We start from the raw sequence: 27,990 nt of genomic DNA, 5'->3' as shown, positions 1-27,990 counted from the left end.
AATGTCTTAAACATATTAGTTTAAGGATCTTGAAGCCTTTTCTAAATATGGACCACATCCTACTTCCCTTAGTGGTGGGAGTAGTCCCACTCCAATGGGGCGGCATGTAGAGAAAACCATGCAGACACCTCTGGGAAAGCAGCAGGCTGGTGTATAGGAGGGAGGTGGAAAAATGTGTTCCTGGGCAACAGGGTAACAAGAAGTGCCCTAGTACCTGTAGTGGGCAGCAGAACAGAGGATCCGTCTCTCTCTTTCTCCTCCTGAACAGCAGGTCAACTTGTGCTCCTAGCGCCCGCCTAAATGTGTCAAGAAAACAAAGGACAATTGTATGAAAATTACAGGACAAAGCTTATTTTAAAGGAAGGCCTATCACAAGACCACACACTGGCATCTCAACATGTGATCTCTGATCTTCTGCCCTGTGCTGCCAGAGCCACAGGACAAAGCACAGCCTCGGATGTCTGAGCCAGAGGGCCCGGCACCAAATCCAGGATGTTGTCTGACCGAACGCCACGCGCCCTGCCCCAGGAATTTTATTTACGCAGCAGCAGACTAAGGTGGCTACCTGCCCTGGGGTCTGGCTAAAGCTCACATCATCCGCTGGCAGAGGGACTAAGGACAACGGGCCGAGCTGCTCCCTGCTGAGTGTACAGACTCCAGCAGGCCTGTCCATGGGCTCTAGGGAACAGCCACAGAGCTACCATCCATCCCCACTTCCCTGGGCCCACCTCACCCTGACCCAGCCCCAGCGCTAGGGGGACCACAGGCTGTGATCCCCTTGGTGGGGCGTGCACCCTGCCGCAGCCAGGCTCCTACCCTGCCTCCTCAACCAGGCTCGGCCTTTCCAACCTGATGCCCAGCTGCCTAAGCCAGTGTTTTTCAATCCGTGGGTCACAACCCACTACTGGGTCGCGGCATAAAAGGCGCTGGGTGGGTCGCCTTGCTCTGGTCAGCACTGCTGACCGGGAGGTTAAAAGTCCCGGCGGTAGTGCTGCCTGGCTAAGGCAGGCTGGTGCCTACCTTTTCCAACACCGCGCTGTGCCCCGGAAGTGGCCAGCAGCGGTCCGGCTTCTAGGCAGGGCAGACGGGGCTCCCTGCGCTGCCCCAGCCCCGAGCACTGGCTCCGCACTCCCCGAGCATTGGTTCCTGGCCAATGGGAACTGGGGGAGGTTGTGCCTGGGTGCAAGAGTCATGCGGAGCCGCTTGTGCGCCTCTGCCTAGGAGCCAGATCTGCTGCTGGCCGCTTCTGGGGCACAGCACAGTCCACGGTGCACCCTGGCTGCGCCACTGAGCCACCAGAGGTAAGTCCGTGCCACGCCCCAACCCCTGCCCCAGCCCTGAGCCCTCACAAACCCAGAGCCCCTCCTGCACCCCAAACCCCTCATCCCCAGCCCATAGACCTGACCCCCTCCTGCACCCCACCCCCAGCCCTGAGCCCCCACAAACCCAGAGCCCCTTCTGCACCCCAAACCCCTCATCCCCAGCCCATAGACCTGACCCCCTCCTGCCCCAGCCCTGAGCCCCCACAAACCTGCATCCCAAACCCCTCATCCCCAGCCCATAGACCTGACACCCTCCTACACCCCAACCCCCTGCCCCAGCCCTGAGCCCCCACAGACCTGGAGCCCCTCCTGCATCCCAAACCCCTCATCTCCAGCCCATAGACCTGACCCCCTCCTACACCCCAAACCCCTCATCCCCAGCTCCCTTGGGGTCGCAGGTATCAACAATTTTCTTCAACTGGCTCCCCAGAAAAAAAGTTTGAAAACCACTGGCCTAAGCCATCCCCTCCCCAGGACGTGCGCTGGCCCTTTAAGAGCCGCAGCGGCTGCCCTGCCTCTGTTGCTAGGCGGTGCCAGTTGCCAAGCGGGGAGGGAGGGGGCAGAGGAGCAGAGGGCGGGGGTCCCCCCTCGTCACAGGGAGGGCTTTCCCCCTGCTGACACGTGGTTTAACCTTCCAGCTGGAGGAGGCGGGGCTACCCTGGCAGGCTTGACCAATGAGCGGCCTGGGGGATGAGGGCCGGGGCGTGCCTAGTCCATATATGGCCAGGGAGTGGGCGTGGCTGGGGCGGAGCACCGCCCCCTTCTCTGACCCGTGCAGCTGCGCCTCGCCGGCAGGCACCGTGCACTTTGCGGAGCAGCCTGAACGCCGGCGTCCGCGGCTCTCCCCGTCCCGCGTCGCCATGACTTCCCGCAGGTAAGGGCTGCCCGGGAGCAGCCGCCTCGGATCCTTCCTGCCGGGCCCTCGCCTTGCTCCCTCCGGCTCTGCCCTTCCTCGCCCCCCTCCCCTGAGCTCTCCCGGGTCTGCGATCCCTTCGCAGCCGGCTCTCTGCTCCCGCAGGATCGCTCCCAAGCGGGGGTGCGCTGCGGGGCAGGTGGGGGTGCGCCCTTCCGTCACCCCCAGCTGCAGCGGCTTTAAACCTGCCCTGGACAAAGCACCCAACTGAGCCCTCTCCCTGGCGGGGCATGGGCCAGCAGACAGCCCCTCCCCGGCCCTGGGCGTGAGGGCATGGCTTGGGCTTTGTTCGCGTGCGCCCTCCACATGTGGGGAAAACAAGGGCGCGGTGGGCTTGCTTTAAGGACCTGCTTTTTAGTTCGTTGGGACCATCGCCGGGGCCCTTATTTCCTTTTTTTTAAAAGAAGTTGCTGAGTTGGTAGAAAGCGACTGAAACCTTTCCGCAGTGAGGTATCAAATAAGTAACACAGAGGAAATCATGAGAGCGGCTCCTGAAGGCTTGGAAAGTTTGGGCCTTGTGGGGTTTTTTTTGTTTTTTTGTTTTCAAAGCTGACTCTGGTGCATATTGCATTGTAGGTACGTTTAATAATCTAAGCAGCCTCTTGGGCCATAGTGTGTTTAAAGGAAGCGGAAGGTGCAAAGTAGCGTTTGAACTGATATTGGCCATAGCTGGTACACAGAAAGGAACTCACAAAAGTACTTTCCTGCCTGCGTTGCTAAAGCCAGGGATTGGAAGCCGGGGGCGGGGGAAAAGTTGATCCAGAATTGTGTTAAGATGTTGCTGTTTCGGCCAGGCAAAAGGAGGAGCTCGGTAGCGGAGTTTTGATTTCTACTGCAGTTCTTTTGCGAGTTGGCAAGGTAAATGCGGTTTAAGAGGTGGCCTTTGAAAACAAAGCAAATGGGGCATCGTCCATCTGTCACATACCTCTCCACTCCTCCTGCCCCTTGGTCCTTCCTTCCGTCAAAAAGTGTGTTCTCCAAAGTCTGCTCTCCTTTACCAGTAGGACTTGATTTAAACCTGTTCTACTGGCCATGGGTAGCAGCCGAATGTGGTTAAAACAGAGTTCTGATTTCCATATATAATATGTATAAATATGAACGCATGTGGTCGTTTCAGATCAACGCTTTTAACGTGTAGAGCTGCTCCATGGTTAGTTGCACTGAGCTTTTCAGCGAAGGCGGGATTAGCTGGGCTCTCTCTAATAAATGAGCAGTTTGGCTTCAGTTTTTCTCGACAAAGTGTCTTAACTCAAACTCTGCAAAGCTTTCCTTTTCCCCGATAGGGGAGGGAGAGAGAGGGTGGCTGACTCTGAATGTCTTGAGGCCTAAATCTGCCACTGTCAGAATCAGTCAGTTGCAAAATTGTTCCTGACTTAAGCCTCTGTCTAGCAGTAATTCTGTGGAGCAGCCCCATTTCCTTTATTGGGGCTCTTCCCGGGAACAGGGTTCTGATAGCATCATCATCGGGGACTTAGAGTGAACCAAGGGTTGCTCCTTATTTATGCAGGGGTTTTAAGGAGGGGTGGTGAAAGATGTTACCTACCTTTAAAACTTTCTAGTAACTGGCTTCCTGAGCCGTGGGTCTAAAATGGGTAAACAGACATTGCAAAGGATTTCTTCTTGACATGCAAGCTGCTTTCTCTTGTGATCCTGTGAAACCAAAACACCTGCATAGTTCTGTGTACCCCCGAGTGACTTTGCCCTTGGCGTCTGTCAGGAGCAGTAACTTTCAGAGCTTTTGTCCATATTAAAAATGGGGTGGAGGGTGTCTCTTCTGCTGGGAGGGTTGAGATGGTGGTGGAAAGCAATCCCGCAAATGACTGACACTTTAAACTCTGACGTGGCTAGCTATAGGACAGGGACGATCTTTTTGTTCTGTGTTTGTATAGCCCTTAGCACAGTGGAATCCTTGTCAATAAATGGTGCTCCTAGACACTACAGTGATGTAACGAATGTCTCTGGACTTGGGTGGTAATTGAAGGAATCTGTTTTCGCTTCACTCCAAATATTACCGGGTAATAAGTATGTGCTCATGATTTGGGATCTTCACATTTTTTTCTTAAAGCAAAAGGTTTGAAGTTTGCCTTAGACTCTTTCCTGCAGGGAGAATCATGTGAATGTTTGACCCGAAGTATAACGGGAAGTAAACTGGTGGGTGCCTTGTTCGGTTATGAAGCACACATCTGCTGACAGGCAACGGCGTTAGAGCAGAGGAGTGGGAGTCTAAACGCTTGGGTTCTATTCTCAGCTCCGGCCCCAGCGCTCTGAGCTTGAGCCAGTTGCTTTAAGCTCTCGGTGCTTCAGCTTTTCTGTCTGTAAGATAGAGATAATGGGCCAGATCCTCCTCTGGTGTAAACTCTCCCAGCACTATTGACTTCAGTGTAGTGACGTGACTCGTAGCAGATGAGGAACTTCAGTGAAGTCGGTGGAGCTGTGAAAGTTTATACCAGATGAGAATTCATCCTAGAGCCAGTGTAACCCACCGGCTTGGTATGTATTATGAACATAAGAATGGTCATACTGGGTCAAACCAAGGGTCCATCTCGCCCAGTATCCTGTCTTCCGACAGTGGCCAATGCCAGGTGCCCCAGAGGGAATAAACAGAGCAGGTAATCATCAAGTGATCCATCCCCTGTCGCCCATTCCCAGCCTCTGGCAAACAGAAGCTAGGGACCCCGTTCCTGCATCCTCCTCTGTGCCTGATCCAGAGATGATGATGTTCTGTTTCAAGCCACAACTGCAGAGCCTGGCTCTTTGGTTCAGGCTGTAAAGACTTGCATGTTTAGCTTTGGACATCCCTAGTTCAATCCTCAGTGTTTCTTCCAAGACCGTGGCTGTCACACCTGCTTAGCAAGAGTGCAAGCCGTATCATGAATGTCTATAAAACCACATTGAGATGCATAAGTGCAAAGGGCAATAGCTGTGCAAAGTGTTTTCTCACCCCGTGCACCTGCTTTCTTGTTCGTGCATATTTCAGACTTGCACGGCAGCCCGTGGTGCTAAGAGGTGCTCTGGAATGAATAGGCTTATTGGCTGCATTATTACCGGATGGCAGTGCGGAGTGCTTGGAAAGTGAGTGCAGGGCTCTGAAGTATCTTCCTATCCTACTGTAAGAGGCTACTGCAAGGGGGGGTTCTCCTCCATCAAGTGATACTCCAGTGGTTCCTGCCCGGGCCGAGGTGTGCTGATCTGCTGCTTCAAGTACGACCTCTGTGGCTATAGCTACCCTCTGCATCGAAAGATTGCAATGAGGTGCTTGCCAGCTTAAAAAGCTGGAGGCAGGTATGAACAGGAGTGTAACTGTGGGTCATCACTCCTGTGTGTGTGACAGACTTGGTTTTAAACCCTCGTGGGGGTCTCCTGTCCTAGTGGAAGGCAAGACCAGATCCCCTGATATTAGCTTCAGTGTGTGTGTGTATTTAATGCTTCAAAGTAGGCCCTGCCTGATGTCACGAACCGGTTGCGTGCGGCGTCGTTACAGCTTTCAGCCTAGGGGCAACGTAAGGTGGTTACGTCGTTACGTGAACTGAGGCCACTTCGGAAGCATTTGCTGTTGGGCTCGTTTGCCAGCGCAAAGCATCAGCACAAACGGCCCTTCAGCTTGTAATCTTGCTGAAATAATAAGGTTCTGTGCTCGGTTATATGGTGGCTATTTTTGGCCCTTTCCACTTCAAACTCTAGGTCAGTTGTCTCGTGTGTTGGGGATGGGGCCTCAGGTTTTATGGAAAGAGGGTGCAAGCTGTGAATTGACATTGAACTTCAAAGATCAGATGGCTACTGCTTACAAGAGGGCTTCGGCATGTGGATAGTCCTAAAACGAGCTGATGGAAATCGTATCTGATTGGCCATTATACAGGGATATCAAAGGGCACATGGTGTACAAACCAGAGAGCAAGTTCTGTGCCCCGATGAGCTTACAGCTTCAGATATGTAACTAGGCTTGGAAGGATGAGGTTTTGTCAGTCCACATCGATTTCAGCATAAGCACTTGCAAACCGAGAAAAGAATATTTCCACTAATGATGGAAATTAACAGCTAGGCAAAGTAAGAAAAATGCTGCTTGAGAACTTATTAGGGTTTGCTCTAAGGATATTTGCATGGTATATATTGACGTGTGACAGTGACATTTTGTGTTTTAATGGTTAAAGCTTTTACTCTTTTTGAATCTCGGTGCCTCTACTGGTATTACATCATGGTCTGATCCATGCCTCCTCCCCCCCCCATAACTTTGCACAACCGTGAACATTTAAATTGATGAAACTTAAAAGAAAACCCTGAATTCTGCGCAAGTGTGAAAATTAAATTGATTGAAAAATGAGCATTGGTATTATCTGTCCAAATTATTTTTAAAAAGGAGGGGAAAGGAAAGCATCTCTCTAGACAGATTTGTTACAAAGAATCGACCTTTTTGAGAAAGGGTTGAATCCTGCTTTCCTGATGCACAGAATGGGACTGTAATAATAGTGTGAGCTGGACAATTAAGCCCTTTATTTGTGTGATTCCCTGCCCCCATATGCAAAACCGGAACGAATGATCTGCCATGAAGTGTGTGGCGGGGAAGGAGCGGTGGTGAGGAGGGGCAGAGCTGAATTCAGCATTGGGGGCTGGCCTTGCTGGTGGTCGGTATTTGACACACCTCCTGCTTGTGTGTATCTGTTTTGGGAAGATAACGCTACATGCTAAAACTGCTCTTCCTTTAAAGGAAGGCGTAGGGTCAAGATAGGTTCCTTTGCTTATTGCACATATATATTTGTATTTAATCAAATCACATTAAAATTAAATATCTCCCCCTCCCCCCCCATCCCCGAGAGAACTGCAGGTGACAGATGCTAATCTCCCTGCCTCATTACGCGTCTTGAAGGCACTTGGATACTAGGAGCAGTGGGGGCTGTATAAGGGCGCGTGTGTGTGTGTGTGTGTGTGTGTGTGTGTGTGTGTGTGTGTGTAAACTGACACGTGTTCACAGCTCTGCAGTAGAGGGAAATGGGTTTGTTGTCTTAAAACTGTAACACAAAGCTGTCCCTGGCTCCTAACTTTAGTCTTCTGCCAAAGCTTTGTTGTATTGGTTCTCAAAGGTAGCCTGATGAAAGAATAGTCACTTCTTCCTTCCACCCCTTCATTCACCCTTTAATAGCATCTGCTCCAGTTCAGGCCTCAAGACTGTCTGAAAAACACCCAAATCTGCAAGGTTAGAGAGGGCAAGCAGCAGGGTTCTGCTGAAACACCCTAGCTGGCTTGCTGAGAAGTCAGGCATCTAAGAATAGCTCCCCCCAGCCTCGTGCTTAAGTCCACTCCGGTGAGATTAGAGGTCTTTTGCTGGGATGTAGAGATCGGAATGGATAAATCTTGCCTCCCAGCCGTGACCAGCTGCTACTAGCTCTTGTGTGCCCTGCGTCCTGTTCCTAGAAAGGAGATGCACAGCACTTGTACTGTTGCTCCTGCAGGACCCAGGTATGTGCTGGGCCAGGCTTTAACTTCCATCAGTTCCCTGGGACTGCAGGGTTTAGGAAGAAAGAAGGGGTGGAGGAAACCAGCAGAGCTGGGTGGGAAATGGTCTTCCCCTCCCAGGAGAATTTTTGCATGAACGGAAAAATGTTTTGTCCCAAATCTGGACAAAGTCGATCTCAGATTTTCCAGAACAAGAAATCTTTTTTTCCAGATTGTGTCAAACAAAACCTTTCATTTCAATTTTGCCTTTTTTGTTTAATTTTTTTAACCTACATTTACTAAAATTTCAAAACAAAGTTTTTTCGCATATTTAAAAAAAAAACCTTTCTGGTTGAAAATGTTAAAATTTCAGGAATTTGAAACGTTTTTTCCAAAAACATTTTGTGTTGGGAGATTCGTCAAAACCAACCCAGTTTCTCAAACAGTTTTGATGAAGCAGCATTTTTCAGTTAAAATAATTCGTTGAAAAATTCCTCACTAGCTCTAGAAACCAATTCGGTAGCAAATGCCATTGGGCCAGACCCTGAACTTACTTATCCCCATTGTCTTCAGTTGAGTGACACTAACCTGAGCTCAGAATCCAGGCCCTCATGTATAAGAACTGCCATGTTGGGTCAGACCAATGGTGCATCTAGCCCAGTATCCTTTCTCGGACAATGCCAGAGCTTCAAGTTGTAAGTTTTGGCCATCGTGACATCTCACGAATAGTTAGGGCCCTTTGTTTTCAGTTTTTATTTTATTAAATTTCTCCCAGGAATTTCAGTGTTTGTTACCACCACAACAAAAACAGGTGAAAATCAGTGCAAAAAACTAGTGGTAATTTTTCTGGGTAACTATCAGGGTTTATTTTGGTGGACGGAAAGATGGGGGGAGGGGGCAAGTATTCAGTAGATTAATGCTTTGAATTCCGTTCATCAATGTGGTTTGCTGTAGAACTAAAACAGAACTCAAAACACACTGCCACCTGTGAGTTTAAGAAAACAATACATCCCTAATCTCCAAATAAAACTTTTGATTTGAATAAACAGTTTACTGGTGTAGATTTAGAACTATTAGTTTATAAACATTTACGGCGGATACACTCAGCTTCGTCCCTTTCTCCTGCTTGTGTTGTGTTTAAACTTTTGAATACTTGTGTTCTGAAATATATTCTGATACAGATTTTCATTTTCTTCCCATTTTAGTGTGTCAAATCGTTATCTGCTACAGCTTAAAATGTGTACATGGTGGGCGTGAGATTCATCAGTACGTTCAGTTGTACACGCACTTCAGAGCTTGCGTGCGTGCCCGGTTGTTTATTGTGTGTATCTTCTAGACAAATACATAGTCTTACTTCCACAGGCAGCTTTGCATATACACACAGACTAATGTATTATCATAATACATAAAAAGAACAGGAGTACTTGTGGCACCTTAGAGACACGAGTACTCCTGTTCTTTTTGCGGATACAGACTAACACGGCTGCTACTCTGAAACCTGTCATCATACATACATCTCATGCAATATTTTGTTTTATTAGGAAAACAAGTTATTTTTTATATATTTGAATGATACAAAAGTAGGGTGAAAATCAGAAAATACTGAAGAATACTTTTTGTAAAACCTGAGAATTTTTCGGTAAAAATCAGTTTAAACTGAAAACAAAGGGTCTTATGAAGAGAGTGGAAAGAGAACATAAGAATGGCCTTACTGAGTCAGACCAATGGTCCATCTAGCCTAGTACCCTGTCTTCTAACAGTGGTCCATGCCAGATCCTTCAGAGGGAATGAACAGAAAAGGGCAATTTTGATGGTCCATCCTGTTACACAGTCCCAGTCTCTTGCAGTCAGAGGTTTAGGGACACCTAGAGCATATCGTTGTGTCCCTGGCCATCTTGGCTAATAGCCATTGATGGACCCATGGGCTTATTTAATTCTTTTTTGAACCCAGTTATACTTTTGGCTTTCACAACATCCTGTGGCAATGGGTTCCACAGGTTGACTGTGTGGTGTGTGAAGAAGTACTTCCTTATGTTTGGTTAAACCTGCTACCTATTGATTTCATTGGGTAACCCTTAGCTCTTATATAACACTTTCCTATTCACTTTCTCCACACCATTCATGATTTTATAGACCTCTATCCTAGTCCCCCATAGTTATTTCTTTTCTAAGCTGAATAGTCCTAATCTTTTTTTTAGTCTCTCCTCGTATGGAAGCCGTTCCATACCCTTGATCATCTTTGTTGCCCTTCTCTGAACCTTTTCCAGTTCCACTCTATCCTTTTTGAGACGGGAGTGACCAGAACCAGGTTGATATGGCTAAAGGCAGTAGGCTGTACCCACACTTGTGCTTGCAGACTCAAATGGTGCACAGTCCCTGACTATTCTGTGTCGCTCTCTTTGCAGTCCCCAATAAAGGGCGGAGGGGGGCTTCCTCCTTTTCTTCCTGTTTGTGTGTAAATGTAAACCTTTCTTCTTAAGGGCATGTTACATCTGAAACTGTGCTGCTAACGCCAAGCCTTTAGTGGGTTCTGTATGCATATACAGTGGCCGTGACTGTTCACAATCAACACAACACATCCTGCTCACTAATGTTACCACCCTCTAAGGGTAAGTCTATAGTGCATTGTAAACCTGGGTCTGTGAGATCCAGGCTTGTGGACTTGGTGTTTGCAAACCTGACTTGAGTGTGTGCAGCATTGGACACCTGGCTTGACAGTTGCTGGGCCTGGGTCCCACCGCTGTGCTAGCGTGTCTGTAGTGCCCTACACAGACCTTCTGACTCAAGTCTGGCTTGAGAATGACAGGGCGTGGACCCGAGTCACAGCGGGACTTGGGCTCTGGCCCACCCAGGTCCTGAGTGCTTGCTGACCCGAGTCAGACTGATTGGTGTGTGTGTGAACGGAAGGGGAGCAGAGGCAGAGTCCAGGCTTAGTGTGTAGTGTAGACCTACCCTGAGCCAGGGGTTCTTAGGACAAATTTTTTGGTGGCCTCAGAGTGCGGCCACCAGCTCTTGCTGGTGATACTAAAATACTTGGGGGCTGGAGCCTGAAGCCCTGTGTCCAGATTCCGAAGCCCCATGGCCTGGGGATGGAGCCTGAAGCCGTGCGGCTGGAGCCTGAGGCCTGCTGCCGCCCACCCAGGGCTGGAGCCCGAAGCCCCATGGCCAGAGCCTGCTACCCCATCACCCCAGAGCTGAAGGCCAACGCCTGAGCCCCACTGTCCCTGGGAAGGTGGGGAACTCGCCATCTGTCTCCTCCTCCAGCATTGTGCCCCAGGTGTTTCCAGAGGGGAGCTGCGTCCTACCCCTGCTGGCAGCTCCAGCAACCAACACCAAGGTGGTGCATCCAGGAGTAACAGGGAGGGGCCGCTACTTTACTACATCCCCCTCTCCCCCATCACAGCCTAGGATGCTCTGGCCACAAGAAAAGCTCCTGGTGGCTGTGTGCGGCCAAGGTGGCCGCAATTGAGAAACCCCGCTAAAGCAGGCTGTATAGGTGCTACTTCACTTTGGGTTTTAGGTTTTGGGCTCCCTTCTTCCAGTCAGGCCCCAATGACAAAAAGCAGTCTTTGTATTCGTTTTATTCCAGAGACCGCAGATTTAACTCTCAAAGGAGTGAGGGAGTTAAATTTGCAGCTTGGCAAGCATCTAGAAGTGAGTTTACAGCGAATTTAAGGCTGAAATTCTGGCCCTATTGAAGTCAATGGGAACTTTGCCATTTGCTTCAGTAGGGCCGGGGTTTGACCCCGAAACTGGCCTTAGTACATGAAAATGTAGAATAAACATTAAGCTGCGGAGTCTTTAATAGCCATTATATCTGCAGAACTGTCAGCAGTTAGGGAATTAATGACCCAACTTTCCCATTACAACCCCTGACAGAAATCTGTGCTTGTATGCAGTGCACCTCTGTATTCTGGACAGTCACAGGGACCCTCAAGGAGGGTGGGTATTTTAAATAAGATGACTTAACTTTGAAAATCCCAGCACAAGTCCCCAAGGGTCTCTGAAAATTTCTCCCCCAGTTTGTCTCCTTATACATTGTTGCCATCCAGCCTTCCAGCAAACCTATTTTTGCTGTAATATAAAATATATAGTCTTCCAAACTACCCGCCCTGGTTGATTTGCTGCATTAGCATGTTGAGAACAGTTCTTGCGCTGTGTAGAAGGCTTAACCCTGGAATACACACATAGGTACCCCACGTTAACCATGTGTGACTGGATGGCCCTACTCTCCAGGTGGCCTTGCTTCATGCTTCCTGACTAGCCAAGGGCCAAAGGCAAAGTTTAAATGTTTGTAATACTTTAAGCTTTGTCACATCTCTTGGTCTTAAAAAGAAACGGGCTGGAAATCTTGGCAGAAAATCTTCCAACGCGGCACATCCAACAATGAAAAACAAAGGGAGAAAATGATCAGAACTTGGCTGGGGCGGGGGGCGAGGAGGGACTCAACTAGAAGGCAGGAGTTTGAACAGAGGTCAAAATATGGATCTGAAGTTTGCAAAGTGCTTCTAATTTTATAATGGGCTGAACCCAAACCCCTCAATCCAAACGATCCTGAGCTTTGGGGTGTACGGAATCCAGATCTGTCCTGGACTCTGCAACTTGTGCCTCTGCTTAGAGAAAAGGTTGTTTGAGCTGTGGGTGAAAGTCAGAGCTGCTTCCTTGTTTATCCAAAGCTTTGTCCGTTTTCACTTTGCAGCCTGCGACCGAGGGTCCGTTTTCAGGTCCCTGCTCACCTGTAACTGGTGGGGAAATCGTCAGTGCTTCAAGTGCTCGAGTGTGAAGCAGGCGCTTCTGGAGCTCAGCAAATAAATCCCCGTTGGAGCCATTTCGGAGTGTGTTTTCCACGCGGATATGTCTTCCACGAGGCGACCGGTTACGCTCCACAACGTGCCGCAGAGCTGGCGTTACCAGGGACCTGGGCTGTTGGAGCTATAAAATGGCTCTGCAAAGGCCTTGAATTGCCAATCTGCCTGTTGGGTTTTTAACCCTGACCCGTTGTTGCAATAGGAAACATCATGCCAAAAACCTGCCCTCCCTCCAAGGGCCTGTCGTGGAAGTGCCCCACTCCTTCACCGACGAGAACACACGTATTTCCTGAACTGAGTCTGAATGTAAATATTAGCCATAAGTATTTGCAGTAGCTGCTTGCTTTGGCAGTTGGGGGAGAGAGGGGGACTGGACTGGGGAGATTAAAACCTGTGATGTTTTTGCCTCCTCCAGAGGCTCTTTAACAATATTACAGATAGAACTCGGGCAGCATTCCTTGAAATCAAAATGTCACGGCGGATCCCTTTTGCTTGGCAGCTGTGTGTCCCAGAGCAGCAGTGTCTCTAGGCTCTAGTCAAGGACCGTAGCTTTAGTGTGGTGCAATAGGGAAAGAGCCTGATTAGGATGTCCTCCGAATAACCCTCCTCTTCCTGTTTTCTGCACACGGGCACTTCCCTGACCCGTGCTTGCCTAGCTGGGGTCAGGCCCAATACCAAGGAGTCCCTGGCTGTGCGGGTCACTGTATCTCCGTGATGCCCCGGCTTGTCTGGTCTCTGGGATTGTAGCAGCTAGAGAACATCACCGCCAATTCGGCAGCAGCGTCGCCCCTCTTCTCGGCTCCTGACCCGGCGGCTTCTCTACAGCTGGTTGCCAGCCCAGCGTGTGCCTGCATCTGTCAGGCTGGCTGCAGCGAGGGCGTTTTCAGTCGCGGGCTGAAAGCGAGAGAAACCATGCGCTCGCCCCAGAACGGGGTTTCCCGCGATGCAGCTGTATCTGTCCCCCATATTGCCAACGAGAATTCCACGCCGGTTTAACTGGAAGAGCTGCTGGTGCACTGAAAAGGAACTTAGCCCCCCCTCCCTTATTCTCCCCCAGTTTTCTGCAGGCCGTGAGTAACTGAGCCACCTTCTTCCAATGCGATGATTCTAATCTAGCTTCTAGGAGGGGTTTTTCCAAACCTAGCAAAACCAAGTGACTTGTCCCTTTGTTCTAATAAAGCTACAAAGTTGCTAACAGAGGACAGAAACTTTCAGTCTTCCCCCGCCCCAAATACAGAACAGGCCGGCAGCTAGACCCAGATGGGTAGCTGAGGAGCGGCCCTCCCAGTCGGGGTTGATTACAGAGCTGAGCCTGTATTAGCAGGCCTCCTCCGAGGGCTGTATTGCTGTTTCCCATCCGTTGAGCAGGAACCGTGTCATGAGACCTGCCCCAGCTTATCGCCGGCAGGGTTTGAACCCAGATGTTCCGTGCTAAAAGCATGACTCTCTGTGCCGTGAGCTGAAGCAGCGGCTCTGCTTGCTGTCTGTAGTAGTAACCTCTCCGCAGACTGGTGTGTGTGTGTGTGGGGGGGGGGGGGGGGGGAGGAGAGATAAGCCCTCTCCTGCACAGTGATCGCTATTAAAATGCTGGTGTCTAGCAGCTGTTCCCACACAGTGGGCATCTCCCCAGTTGATTCCTCTCCCGAGCAGAGGGTGGGGTGGGGGCTGAGCTGTCCCCTCGTTTTAAGCATTGGGAACCTCTGTGTATTGGCGTCTGCTTCATGCCTTTAATGCAGTGCATGTGGCGAGCCCGGATCCTGCTGGCCTGCTGTACCCGTCTGGTGCTCTTCCATCCCTGATGAAGGCCTTGACTCTCACTGACCTCTCAAGATCTCCTCTTCTTTCCACCCACTGAGCCATGGCCTGGCCAGTGCTGGCCAGCTCCTTTCTGAACCAGGAACCTCCTTTTTTTGTTCAGGGTGGCCTGGTAGGGAGGGCACAGCCTGAAAGCTGGGAGACCTTGTTCCTGGTTCCGTCTCTGCCACTGACTCACTCTGACCTGGGCAAGTCACTTCCCCTCTGTCTCAATTGCTTCATCTGCGAAATGGAGATAGCACTTCCCTTGCCCACGTGGGCGTTGAGTCATGGGGGTGCTGGAGTGATGAACGTCATAGAAGTACCGGTGAAATTCTCTGTGGCTCTTCTTTCCTTACCTTACCACCCAGGCTGCACCGCTGCCCTTGAAATACGGCTTGTGTCTAAGCACATGCCCTGCCTTTGCCTGTCTTAGCCTCTCTAAATGGCTCACTGCACGTGATTGAGCACTGCCCTTGGTTCTAACTCAGACGCCATCCCTGCCCTCAGGGACTGGCAGTCTGAGTAGGTACTTACTGTCCAAACATCAGTCCCTGTCCTACCGGGGGTGTGGGGGGGAGTGCCAGTAGGGTGCAATCTTCGTCGGCATGAATCTGATAACTGCGTCCGCCTTTCAGTTGCTCTCTAGAACCCAAGACTGATCCCCTGGCTGGAATCGCACTTTTGGGGGCAGGAGTCGGAATGGAAAGTAACTCCCGCAAATCGTTTGTTTCAGGAAATGTGCGTAGGATGGAACCTAATCAGATCATGGAGCTGGTCTGTTTGCAGGCTTCCTGCATGAGTCTGAAGGGAAGAAGGAAATTCTTCTTATTAAACCAAACTGGAAATCAGGAACTGGGCTCTTCCTGTATAGAGGGGTGTGTGTGTGTGTGTGTGTGTCCTTTTTTTGCAAACAGCTCAAACTGCTGCTGCGATCTACGGTGCTCTCCAAAGACCTGCGCTTTGTCTGACCACAGTGACTGAGGGACATGTACAGAAGAGAGAGATTTAATGTCTCCTTCTGCTTTCCCTCGCCCCACTTCCCGTGGGGTGGAAAGCAGAGAAATCTGGAATAGCAAAACTATTTCATAGCTTCGGCAAGCCTGACGTTCAAATGAAGAGGGCTTTGGGGGAAGGCTGTGGCTAGAATCCTGCTTCTATCAAAATTGCTGGCAAAGCTCTCACTGGCTTTGCTGGAAGCCAGGAACAGGCCCGTTGTATAGGAGAACCCTTGCTAGCGGCAGCTGCTGACTACTTGGCCGTTCTTTGAAAATTCCCTTCTCGTTGTTTGGGGGTGGGAGTGGCAGAAAATTGTCAGTTTCTTCTGCCCTTTAAAAATCAGGAACTAAGCTGGAAATTGTGCACAAGTCTCGCCCATTCCAGTCTTGCCATAGATATTCTGGGGTGAAAATCTCCCAAAGTCTGTACCCCTTTCGCTCCCCCTCCTCTGCAGGAGCTGGTCTCATCTTTCCTACCCAGGGCAATGAAAAGATGGGATCCCGTTTAAAAAGGGTGTCAGTAAGAATGATGATGCATAATCCTGGGCTGCCCAGCGGTGGGATATCCCCCAACCCCTCCAGTGGTTGCATCTATGGATAACCTGCAATCCAAACTTCCCTTTCAGAATTTAGGGGATGACCAAGAACAGCTGGATCTTGGCGTTTTGCTCTGCTGTTTGCTGGGAAGGGTACTTTGTTCGATTACTGTCCATACAGGTGTGGACAATAGAAATATGTAGCTCCCTCTCCCCCTCCATGTTTTTTACCTCTCCCTCCTGATTCTTGACAGGCAGCATTAGAGTGATATCCAAATGTTTTCCATTTGTTTGCTGTCTGGTCTCTTAAACATTGACATTGTAGGGGGAGGGGGCAGTCAGGAATCTGGTTTTCCCTTAACAGACAGTTATTCTGCGTCTGGAGCGCTGATCCCTTTAGAAGTGAGGATCTAAACTCATCCCTTGGGCAAGTCCATCTGTTCCATGCGGCCCTCCACCATTTGGCCCCTGGTGTGTAATGCAAAGCAAAGGTCAGCAGAAGCTTCTCCGTTTCTTTGGCGATGTTTTGTATTCATTTCCCCGCATGTTTGGGATACAGATTAACTTCCTTGGCCCCTGTCGCTGTTACAGCTTCACGCTGGGAACAGCGGACACTCTGGTAAATGGATTGCGAGGTCACCTGGTGCGGCTGCCGTTCCTGGTAACTCCTGTGCACCTGGGTGAATCACGGCACCGCTTCCCTGCGGATGGTGCTGGGGAGCTTGCCGCAGCAAGGAGCGAGGCACTTAATCTGTCCTGTTGCAGGTTCTTTGGGTTGAAAGCAGCCGTGGGGGTGGGGGCTGGGAAACCCCAGCAGGGTTCTCTAGACAAGCTGCTGGTGGCTGTAACTGACCTGATAGATCAGGTTCAGGCCCATCTCTTAGCAAGCATCTGCTCCCAAGCTTCCTGTGCAGGAAGAGATGGTCAGGGTGCGGTTCCCAGCCTGCTCTTCATGTGCGCAACCGTGCAACACTCCCCTCCCCGCCCCCCCCCGGGAAAAACGAATGCGTGCACCTGTGACTGCTTGCTGACTTTGGGAGGAAGGGTGAGCACATCTGCTCAAGGCTTTAGAGAAGGATGTGAGTGTAACCCTTAGCCGGCACCCTGGGTGGCTGTGGGTGCATAGCACCTTTGGGAATGGCAGCGTAGCCCTTTAATTGCAGCAAGCCTGGAGCTACCTAGCGCTTCCCTGTGGTCATGACGATGCATCCCAGGCCCAGTCGGAACGTCCCATGGAATTCTCTTCCTCCTGCTCCAAAAGTACCGGGGGTCTCGCTCATGCATGCCTTGCAGTTCTGGTCCCCCTTCCCCTGCCCCCGGGGAGGGCAGTGCCACGCAATAGCCCGCTCTTTACATGCAGGTGCTGGTTGTTTAGACCAGCTTTCCCAAAAGGCCATGGGAAAACTTGCCAGCCTGGGCACAAAAATCTATTCACCCATCATTTACCGTGGTTGGTTTTTTGTTTTTGTTTTTGTGGGGGGGACATGGGAAGGCAGTATGTAGGTGATGTTTCCTTTCTCAGGAAAAGGGGTGGGGGAAATGACCTCTGCTTTCTGCCTGTAACCCCAGTGTAGCTCTGTTCCCCTCTAGTGGCTGGCGTATGGGATCATGCTTTTAAATCCCGAAGCCCTGGGTTCAGTCCCCAGTACCCGCCTAGGGATGTGGTGTTACAGCACATAGAACCTTGTGCCAGGCCAATTGAAGTGGAGCTGCCACGTTGGCTGCTATAATTTGTATTGCCGTAGCGCAGGGGTGGCCAACCTGGGGCTCGGGAGTCACATGCGGCTCCTTGTACAGGCACCGACTCCGGGGCTGGAGCTGCAGGCGCCAACTTTCCAATGTGCCGGGGGGGTGCTCACTGCTCATCTCCTGGCTCTGCCCCAGGCCCTGTCCCCACTCCAGTCCTTCCCACTTCCTCCCCATAGCCTGCCATGCCCTTGCTCCTCCCCTCCAGAGCCTCCTGCACACCACAAAACAGCTGATCGGGAGGTGCAGGGAGGGGCTGTCGGTAGGCAGGAGGTGCTGGGAGCGGGGCGGGGGCTGCTGATGTATTACTTTGGCTCTTTGGCAATGTCCTTTGGTAAATTCTGGCTCCTTCTCAGGCTCAGGTTGGCCTCCCCTGACATAGCACCTCGCAGTCCTAGTCAGAGACCAGGACCCCACTGGGCGAAGGGCTGCGCTTTGGGATTGTTGCACACCCCCTTGTGGCCGGCCTTTAAACCCTTTTCACCCTTGTGGGCTAGTCTGGTCCAGGATCCTTGCTGTGAGCAGCAGAGAGTTTGGCTCTCGGGATCAGGACAGAAGGCATTCTCTCCATCTTCTAGCAAAGAACAGCCCAGAGCGGCACGGTCCCCTCCCTTTTTGTGGCTTGACAAGAACTGGGGGAGGAGATGGGGGAGTTGCATGAAGTCCCTCTTGAATCCATCCTCTTCCTTCCCCCCCCCCCGTTGAATCGGAGCCGGCTCCAGCTGCACGATAACAACAAGGGATGGAAATCATCCCCCTCTCCGACCTGTCGAAATTCTCTGGCTATTAAATGGGGATTGTGTCATGACTCTCTAACTAGCTGCCTACTAATCTCCTCTGTGCTTTACAGAAGTCTGCACTTAAATAAATTCGGGCTTGCTATAGCCAGCACCAGAGCAGCTAGATCTAAAAAGATGTCCCGCTCCCTCCTGGCAGCTTTGACAGACAGATGCTAAAGAAATCTGCCTCCTGCTAGAGTGAAAGGCAGGAGGGTGAGACTGGAGACTGGCTGCTTAGAAGGATGTGGGGAGAGGGTGCTGAAAACTGAGCAATGAGGGGTTCAGACAAGGGGGAATCCCCCCCCCCCCCAACCGTTCCCTTCACATTAAACCTTTCCCAGGAAGGCCCCATTCCAGTGGGATTCTGTGTATTCTCTGATTTGGGAGGGGGAGTCAACCTCCCTCCTCAGGGGTAGGAGCTGCAGCCTGGACACCAGTCCCAAATTCATGGCCCTGGGCCTTCTCCCATGGAAGTCAATGGTCAGACTCCTGAGTTACTATAGGACCAGTCTGACTGTTGGCTTGTGTTTTCCTGTAGCCCACCCGGTGCTGCTACATCTCCTTTCCCCCCTGAGGTGCTTGGATCCAGTGAACTCTATCTAGTAGAATCCCTGTGATATGGGGCTCAGAAACCAGGAGACAGACACAAAAACAAACAACCCCCGAACGAATTCATTCATGATTCTGGAGGGGGCCAGTCTCATGACTGCTGAGTACATGTGAGCTGGCCACCCATATGGGGGGGATCGCACTGGGGGCCTCCGGAGCAAAAGGAATGAGCTGCTTCAGCTTGAGTTCAAGAGCCAGATCTGGCTAGCTTGGGCTGGAACGTCGGCCTGTCCTCTGTGGATTGGGCACGTGGGAGGATGTGGAACAATGGATCGGGCATGGAGTTGTCCGTCCTGTTGAGCTGGGCGAACCACGGGTGGTTCTTTAATAAACTGAAAGCTCTCTAGTTTCAAGGTAGTTCTGATGGGGGAGCCTGTGTTCCATCTTCTTTAATGGAGGACGTAGCCCCTCCTTCAGCAGTCATTTAATAGGCACGACTGCTGGTTGGTGTCTTGATTTCCAGAATGCTCCATGATTGGCATATGCAGCTGTGCAAAATCAGTACAGCGCCTCCTACTGGAGAGGGTCAATGGAGCAGGGGGAAGAGGACCCAACCACAGAAGAGGTTGGGGAGTGACAACAGGCTGTTATAGTGTCAGAGGGTGTGAAAGAGATGGGGGGCGGGAAATAATAACAAGACTCACAAGGGATCCAAGCATTGTCCATTCCATGTTTGGTAGTTGCCACAGCTGCTATTGTCCTGGCCCCCTTCCCTAAATATTAGTCTCCTCCCTAAGAAGCGTAACCCGCCCTGCCACTGGTGAAATTCTAAATATAACAGTGTTATTTATTTATTTTTTATCCTCTCCGATTCTTCATGATGCATCTAGGTAAAAAATAACCCTGGCAGCTCTTCAAAGGCGACACGGGCCTCTTACGGGCTATATTTTGCCTTGTCACCCTGCCGAGGTCCAAAATAAACCCATCATTGAATTAGCTCGTCGTGTTGTATAATCCTGAAAGGCGAGCTTGGGCCTGGCAGGAATGCACGTGATCGCCTGGTCTCTGGCAAACAGCAAACGGGGGAAGGTGTCCTGGGGGCGGGATGTGGCAGGAATCCCCTCTCCTTCTTTTCCCTCTAGTGCCGAGGTGGAGGGAGCTTGGGCTCCATTGCTTAGTACCGCCTTGCCTGGTCCCTGGGTGTAGGTAGCGGCTGTGTCAGGCTGCCTTCATCTTCCAGTGTCTGCTCCTGCCCTGGTTTTTTAAATCTTGTTAGCTGGGCTTCAGATGTGTGGCTGTAACTGAGAGAAGGGCCTCTTTAAGAATGGCACCTCCTTGCCTGATAGGTCTGCCCCTTGGGGTAACCCTGTTTAGCTGGGTAGCGCTACAGGGCGGTGGGTTAAATTCCTTTTGCTGTTGCCAAACAGATGGCCAACTCCTGGCCACGAGATCCTTGTTACTCCGTGGGTGGGTGGGGAAGAGGGGGTTATGAGTCAGAAAACAGTACAACTTCATTTTATTTGTCCGAGTAGAGGCTGAGGGGTATGACTACGCCACAGTCGTAAGTCAACCTATGTTAGGTCAACTTACAGCCACCGCAGTAACTGCTTCAGTGGTGCATGATCCTGCTACCTTCCTTCTGTCGGTGGGGTGTGTTCTCCTCCTCTGGAGCCATGACATTGACAAGACAACCCACGTAAGTACCACAGTGTCTACACCAGGGGTCGGCAACCTTTCAGAAGTGCTGTGCCAAGTCTTCATTTATTCACTCTGATTTAAGGTTTTGCGTGCCAGTCATACATTTTAACGTTTTTAGAAGGTCTTTCTCTATAAGTCTATATATTATATAACTCAATGATTGTTGTATATAAAGTAAATAAGGTTTTTAAAATGTTTAAGAAGCTCCATTTAAAATTAAATTTAAAATGCAGAGCCCCCCAGACCGGTGGCCAGGACCCGGGCAGTGTGAGTGCCACTGAAACTCAGCTCGCGTGCCGCCTTTGGCACACGTGCCATAGGTTGCCTACCCCATGTCTACACAGACACTGCATCTCCTTAGCTACGCTGACATCAGCCCTACGCCTCTCATGGCTTAAATTGTCTCCTAAATGCCAGAGGTTCCCTGTCCTTTAAGGAGGGGTGTCCGTGTCGCTTCCATGTGGATGTCCTGCTGTGTCTCCTTGGAATGCTGCATTTGCAACTAGAAAACTCCTCTGAAGTAGCAGATCTCCTTTAGCACAGTAACTATGCCGACAGCTCCCTGTTCCTGCGTCCCCTAAAGCAATGGGATCTGTGGGCTATGTCCAGGGAGTGTTGTATTTTGATAAAGAAGTGTCTGGGTAAAGGCCTAGCAAAGGTTTGGGCTCCTCTCTTGACGAAAGCAATAGCTGTTCTTGCTCAAGTTGGTTTGTGTGAATTTATTACTGAGGGAGCGGTGCTGGATTGCTAGCCCTGAAGAAAGAGCTTCTGTCTGCTCCCTTGAACTGGCAGAGCACGGACAGGGTCACTGACCAACCAACCTGCCTGATGCCTGGCCTGAAGGGGCTGCCGCTGTGGAGTGAGAAGGTATGTTGGGTCCTCCAGGGTCCATCCAGCCCTTGGCCTCTCTGCTGAGGTGGAAACCTCCGTTGCCCATTTAGTGATGCTCTGTACCACTGGAGCAGCGCAAAGAGGACTATGGGATCTGCCGAGGTGTCTGACGCCCCTTTGGGCAGGTGTCCGTATCTTTTGAGGGTTTGTCAACTGCCATTCAGACAGCCATGTGTGCTGGCCACCTCTGCTCAGCCATGCACGAGTGGGCAGGGAACCCAGAGGAAGCCGAAGGGTTGGTTGGGGTGCATTGTGAGACACAGTGGGGAAGACAGAGGGACTAATTGAGTGGTGGGAACTGCTGGATTCATGACTCCATGACCGATGATTTGTTTTGCTGCCACTGTCTCTTTTTACAGAGCCTCCTTGTCTCCCCAACCTGCTCAGAGCAGCCCATCGCTCTTTCACATGGGATTCTATTGTTTTAGTATTGCAGTAGCACCTAGGAGCCGGTCACAGACCCCATTATGCTAGGGGCTGGGCAAACACATGAATACAAATTCCATCTTGTGGCCTCCTAGGCCTTTGTCACTCCCTAGATGCTCAATGGTGTCCCGACATCCTTTGCTCCCCCCACACTCGTATTCTCACCTTTCAAAGTGAGTTCACCTCTCTGTCTACCTCACAGGAGTCGTGGACATAAGTGAGTCTTTGGGGTGAGTTATTCTAATAGCCTCTCTATAGTTTCGCTAGCATGTGACTTGTCAGAATGTTTGTGGTTTTACAGATGCTTCGTTAACATTTCACTTGTAGGAAGAAGCTGCTTGTGGGCGGCTCAGTGAAGTTTAAAACTTTCTAACCACCAGATGGAGCAAAGGAACTTTTAAAAAAAACAAAACCAAACCAAAACCCATCACCAACGTTTTGGCTAAGGACCACCAAAGGATGCCAGCTCTGAGCCATTGAGTAGGTGTTTCAGCCAGGCAGCTAAAGCAGTGTTCCTGCAAGACTTTTTCCTGTTCCTCGCTCCTTGCGATCTAGTGCTCTTAAATTGTCTGTGAACTGGTTGCTCAAAGAGAGTCCTGTAGGAGCTGAAGACTGGCTGCAGTTTGGTGAGCTGTCGGTATGTGCTTTGGGAGCTTCCCTCAAATCCCAGCCTTCTATAGGACATTCGCTGTTCCAGCCCCAGCCTCGTGGAATCTCTCTAGACATCAGTTCTGAATAGTGTGGGGTGATCTTGCAGTGCTCAGAGAGCCATTTGTTAACTAAACTGAGCCAACCAAGCTAATTTCACGTCTGCCCCCAAGCCAGGCTCTCACTAACCCAAAGGGTCGTGCTTGTTGCTACTACAGCTAAAAGCAGCTTCACTCCTAGCTCTGACATCCTGAATTCAGTAACTATTCAGATTTGGTAAGTGGAAACACAACCTACAAGAACTTCAGAAAGTTCCACCTTCATGTGCGTTTCTTAATCTCTTGCGTCCGCAGAACTTGGTTGGAAAGCTGGCAAGAATGGGGCCCTTTCTTGTGGGCTTCTAGTAATTGTGGCCCTGTCCATGCAGAGACTAAAATAATGAAAGCAGGAGTTAAATGAATTTCTCAAACTTTGAAGTTTCAGGTTGGCTCTTGATAAGGTTGGACATAAGACGCATAATGAGGAGCTGGAATTTTTCTCCCCCCAAATATTGCTGTGTAGAGCTGGCTTTTTGGTTTTGCCCATTGGAGTTGTTTGCAGTACCTGGGTTTGGATTTGAAACACCTCTGAGTAGGGAGGATGCGGGGGACATGTACTGGTCTAGGCCTCTCCAGTTATTTCAACTTAATCCAAAGGGCTAGTTTTTGCATCTGCATAAAGTTAACTCCCCCTTGCAAGATTAATTCTTGAGGAAAAGCCCTGTCTCTTGGCTGCAATCTCTGCTTTGTGCATTTATAATTCCAGCATCCGGACTTTTGGCAGGATCTCATTGAGAGGAGAAAGGGCGAAGTGGGGGCAAATATGCTTTTTTCCCCCGCCTCTCCCCTGTGTGCTGCATACAATGTGTAGACCGGCAGCTGTTGGTGCCTTCTTTATCCATCCTGCCTCACCCCAGTGTGAAATAGACCAGGAGATGCTCACAGAACTCATGATTTGGGGGTAGGGAATGTGGCTGGGTGGGGCAATTGCTGGCACTTGGTTTTTATTGGTCTTCTAAAAGAGCAGGGACTTGTGCTACTTAAAAATGCTGTGCCGCTCTGGTTGCATAAGCTCTGGTATAAAAAGGGAGGGTATCTGGGAAAAGAACAGGAAATTTCCTAATCCTGTTGCTGCCTGTTCCTTGTGATCACTCAGTCCCCAATCGTGCAGAGTTTTCCAACTGGGCTACGTGCCAACTTGCACCAAAATAGCTAAATGGTTTGAGAGTCACTTTGGTTGCTTCATTGCAGATCTGATTGTGGACATTTGCACTGAAATAACTAAATCAGTTTTGATTCTCTGTTTTTATTGTTTCGAAGCAAGTTTGCATGTGGACAAGTCCTTACACAAGTGTGCAGTCCCATCAACATTAAGTTCATGCATCTGTCTCTGCGGGATCGGCCTTGCTGTCCTTTCTCTTTGTCATTTGGGCTACCAGCTTTGAAGTTTGGTTTGGGTAGTGTGCTTATCTAGCATGGAAGCACACAGCAATTTCCTCTCCTCCACCTCCTGTTGAGCTTAAACAAATATTGACTACAGGAGAAAGTTCTCGCTGCAGTTGTTCCGAAGTTCTGAGGCTCATGTGGGAAGATTTCTGGCAAGTGCCTAAGGAAAATACATTTTCTATAGCATTCGGAACATAATTTATCCTTAAGCTCTTCCTCCACTGCTGTCTTCCCCCGCCCCTCATCCCCCTCGTGCCCAACCCCGGTGGGTTTTTTGTTTGTGTGGTTTTGTTTTGGGGGGTTTTTTTTTGGCTGGCATTTTTTCTATAAAATACAGATTGAGATTTTTTTGAAGTGTAATGTAAGGGAGTTAAGCATCCAACTCTCCTTGACCTCCAATGGGATTTGGGCACCTAAGTCATTAGGCTCAGAGAAAGTGTGTCTCTGTCTCTAATGGAATACTGGTAACCACTCCATAGCTAAGTTTGGAAGCCAGTTTCTATTGTAAGACTTTTATTTTTTACTGTTATTGATCCACCTTCTAAAATCCACAAACAAAGGATTATCTGCCTAAAAAGAGAGAGGTTAGATCTCAGACAAAAGGGGCAGAGTTAAGGTCGTTTGAGGTTCCTTGACTGAGTTTCATAATTTAAGATGTTTAGGTTCCCTGTAAGTTTATCTCTAACTCTGAACTTCATGGCTTTACAATGGGCTTTTTCCCTGTGCTATAATTTGTGGGTGTATAAAACCTATACCCAAAACGTGGTGTGGGTGTGTAAACACACATTAGTATGTCTCAGTCATAGCAAGAAGGAAAATGCAAGTCCAGCGGAGACCTATTTCAGCCCAGGATGTAACCTACTTTTTTTCTTTCCAGTATCATCACAGCTGCTATCTCGTACATCTACTATCTCTGACCATTAACTGGCAGCGCTATCTGCCCATACACGGCATTGAGCCGAGAGGAAAAGTGCTTGAGTGTCAAATAGGAAATTGGTCTCTATTTTAAAGCACAGGTTTGCACGGAAGCGTTGGTAGTAAACAAAGGAAAGTCATGTTCTGGCTGTAAAGTTGCTGATGCAGTTAATTGCTGGAGAGGCAGGGTTTTGAGTCTCCCGTGGCACAGCAGAGCTCGCTTGGTTGCTGTATTCACTCTTGGAATGATTGCGGGGAGGGAGGGTGGGTCTCCCACCCCTCCCAACTCTTCATAAATTGTATTTAATGACTTGTGTGCTGTTGGGTTGCAGGCGGCAGGGCTGATCTCAGTGGAGTACCTCCGTCTTGTATGTGTATCTTAAGGTACAGGAGAAGATAACATGCCAGCCTCAAGCACCACCCTCCAGCAAGGGAGAGGCGAGGTCTCTGGAGCTTCTCTTTTCTAGGGAGAGCTCACCCTCTTCCCCCATACGGCATTGACTGTATAATAAAACTGCATGGGGGGGGGGGGGGGGGACGACACACAGAAATGTCTGGGGAAGAACGGGGATTGAAACCTCATGGATCCATAAGTAACATGCAGATGTTTGTATGGTCCTATTCTCTTCTATTTGTGAGCAATGCCCTGGCCTATGAAGCATGAGGTGCTGGCCGCTGTCCGTCAGGCGAGCTGGTCAAGATGGACCATGGGCCTGATGCCATAGGGCAGTTCCTATGTTTCCATTGCGGTGTTGCCAACTCTAGAGGGTTTTGTTGAGTTCCATGATGCTTGGGGATTTAAGGTCAACCCCAAACAACTCCTAGAATCCTGCCATTGTGAGAATATTAATATTTCTAGCCTTTATGGTTGTGGAGAAAATCTGGAAAATGTCTCGCGCACACGCACCCCGGCTCAAACCGAAGGCAAACAAAAAGAACTCCGGTTTTAAATCACGATTTTTAGGGGACCTTACTCTTGACTTGTTTGAAATGCTCGGGCTTGGCAGTGCTGCTCCTGGGCTCTCTGCAAAGGTACTTGTGGAAAGGCCTGGGAATCCTGAAGGCAGTGAGAGGGGTGGCTCCTCCAGAGTTTGTCGTGAGATACGGAAAGGTTTGTCTTTTTGAAATATTTGTCATCCAGGCAGGGAGCAAACCCCATTTTATGTGATGGAGGTGACCAATCACATGGATGCAAACAACGACTAGTCGACGCCAGCAGTTTGGGTGAAATTCACCCTGGTGTAGAGGTCCCATCCAAAGTGTATATGCCACTTAATCCCCACTAAAGCCCCTGGGGATTAAGAGACTTAAGTGGTGCATAGACATTGTGTGGGCTGTCTGCAGAGGCGTGCTTTGCCCTTTCTGCACAGTCCAGGGTCTGTAGATGCTCCTTGGCGAAAGGAACAAAGACATGGAACGAAAATCGGGATAGATGCACAGACAGCTTGCGACCAGGAAAAAGGGCTAAAATCATAATGAATATTGGGCCTCATTCTGGTCTCCCTTATGTGGGTGTGAATCAGGGGTAACGCTTTGGGCACTACTGGAGATACACTGGTACAAAACTAGCATAAGTAGGAGCAGCCTCGGCCCATTGTTCATGAAGGGATAGCTCAAGCAGCCGCAGAGTGGGCGGAGAACTACAGGGGGCAGTCAGTGCTCTGCTGCCGGTTAGCCTTACCTGCGCCGGTGGTGTTAGCTCATGTTTCTGCCATTCTTTCTATGCGTCTGGCAGCACAAATTCCCTTTGCTGAAAAGTACCTGTCTGGCCTTTTGCGGTGTAATGACGGGTTATTCGTGTAATTGCTGCACGTTCAGGGGTAACCCTGAATTTACCAAGTTTGGACACTTTGTAGACTGACTATTTTGCCTGAATCAGACGCCGAATGTGCTTAGTCCGAGCTTTGGAAGATTCTCTGACAGGAGACTTCCTTTTGTGTAAAAGCGCCTTGTTTCGGAATGACGAAACATCAGCAAAAGTCCCCACCAGGTCTGATGATGGCACAAACCTGCCCTTTGTTCTGGCCCAGGCATGGTACAGGTGGGTGGCTGCTGGATAGTTCGGTTGGCGTTTGGCACAACCACGCTCTGGCATGTAGGGAAGGCAGGGGTGACAGGGTGAGGGGGGAAACGTGAAGGCTGATCTACTGTCAGGGGTAGCCCATGCAATCTGCTATAGCAGAGAGTTCCCGAGCTGTGGGCTGGTGATCTCTGAATCTAAAGTCCCTGAGTGCTGCCTCCTCTGTTTTGATTCCAGCTGAGAGGGGGAGATGGAATGAGCGGACAGTGTGACTAGCCGGGCTGGTGGCAGACGACAATTCCATTTCACGAAGAGTTCTGAGATTTCAGCACATTTCCATTCCAGTGCAGAATGAAACCAAAACTTTTCTGTGTGGGGGGGGTTTGTGAAAACTTGAGACAGATGCTCACCCATGCTGCAGTAGCCAGCAGCCCAGTGCTTAGAGCGTTCACCTGGGGTATTAGAGACCGCTCCAAGCCCCTGCCCTTCCCACATCAGACCAGGTACTTGAACCTGGATTTCCCATATCCCAGTTGAGTGGTCTAACCGCTGGGCTATTGGCTATTCGGGGGTGGGTCTCCCTTGTTCTCATTTTGAGCTGAAGTTCCATCCTGGACCTGAGACGTTCCCAACCAAAGCTTTAGCAATAACGGTATGTTTTCACTGTAAGTCCCAGTTTCAACGAATCAGCATTTCACAGAAAGAGAGAACCACCCCCACGCACACCTTTCTCAACATTTCTGACCAGCTGTAGTGATTAGGGTAGGGAGTCCTGGAATCTATTCCCAGCCCTGTCACTGACTCCCTGTGAGGCACATCCCCTCTTTTGCGCCTCAGTTTCCCAAAACGTAAAATGAGAAAGCAACCTTCTTTTGTGAAGTGCTTGGAGTTCCTCTGCTGAAAAGGGCCTCGAAGGGATCTCATGTCTGCATGGCATACTAAGCCCAGACCTATAGGACCTGGGTTTATGGACTTGGTGTTCCAAGCCCACGCTTTAGCATCCGCACTGCGTTGTAAAACCTGGGTTTACAATGGC

The 27,990-nt window shown here is 50.1% G+C and overlaps 1 protein-coding gene across 3 annotated transcripts in view; it reads left to right on the top strand.

Moving 5' to 3' along the window:
• The first annotated feature begins 1,981 nt into the window (after window positions 1–1,981).
• Window positions 1,982–27,990, top strand: part of LOC101941295 (tyrosine-protein phosphatase non-receptor type 11-like) — an 84,542-nt gene continuing 58,533 nt past the window's right edge. The window contains exon 1 of one of the 3 annotated variants that reach the window (XM_005292891.5): window positions 1,982–2,196. In XM_005292891.5, the coding sequence (XP_005292948.2) occupies window positions 1,997–2,196 (200 nt within the window). In that variant the 5' untranslated portion in view covers window positions 1,982–1,996. Of the gene's footprint in view, window positions 2,197–16,147; window positions 16,290–27,990 lie in introns of those variants that run through there. The other 2 variants (XM_042852869.2, XM_065575130.1) reach the window with 2 other exon arrangements.

This window comes from Chrysemys picta, chromosome 21, assembly GCF_011386835.1.
Source record: "Chrysemys picta bellii isolate R12L10 chromosome 21, ASM1138683v2, whole genome shotgun sequence".
NCBI lineage: Eukaryota > Metazoa > Chordata > Testudines > Emydidae > Chrysemys > Chrysemys picta.
This window is presented reverse-complemented; position numbering and strand designations above follow the sequence as displayed.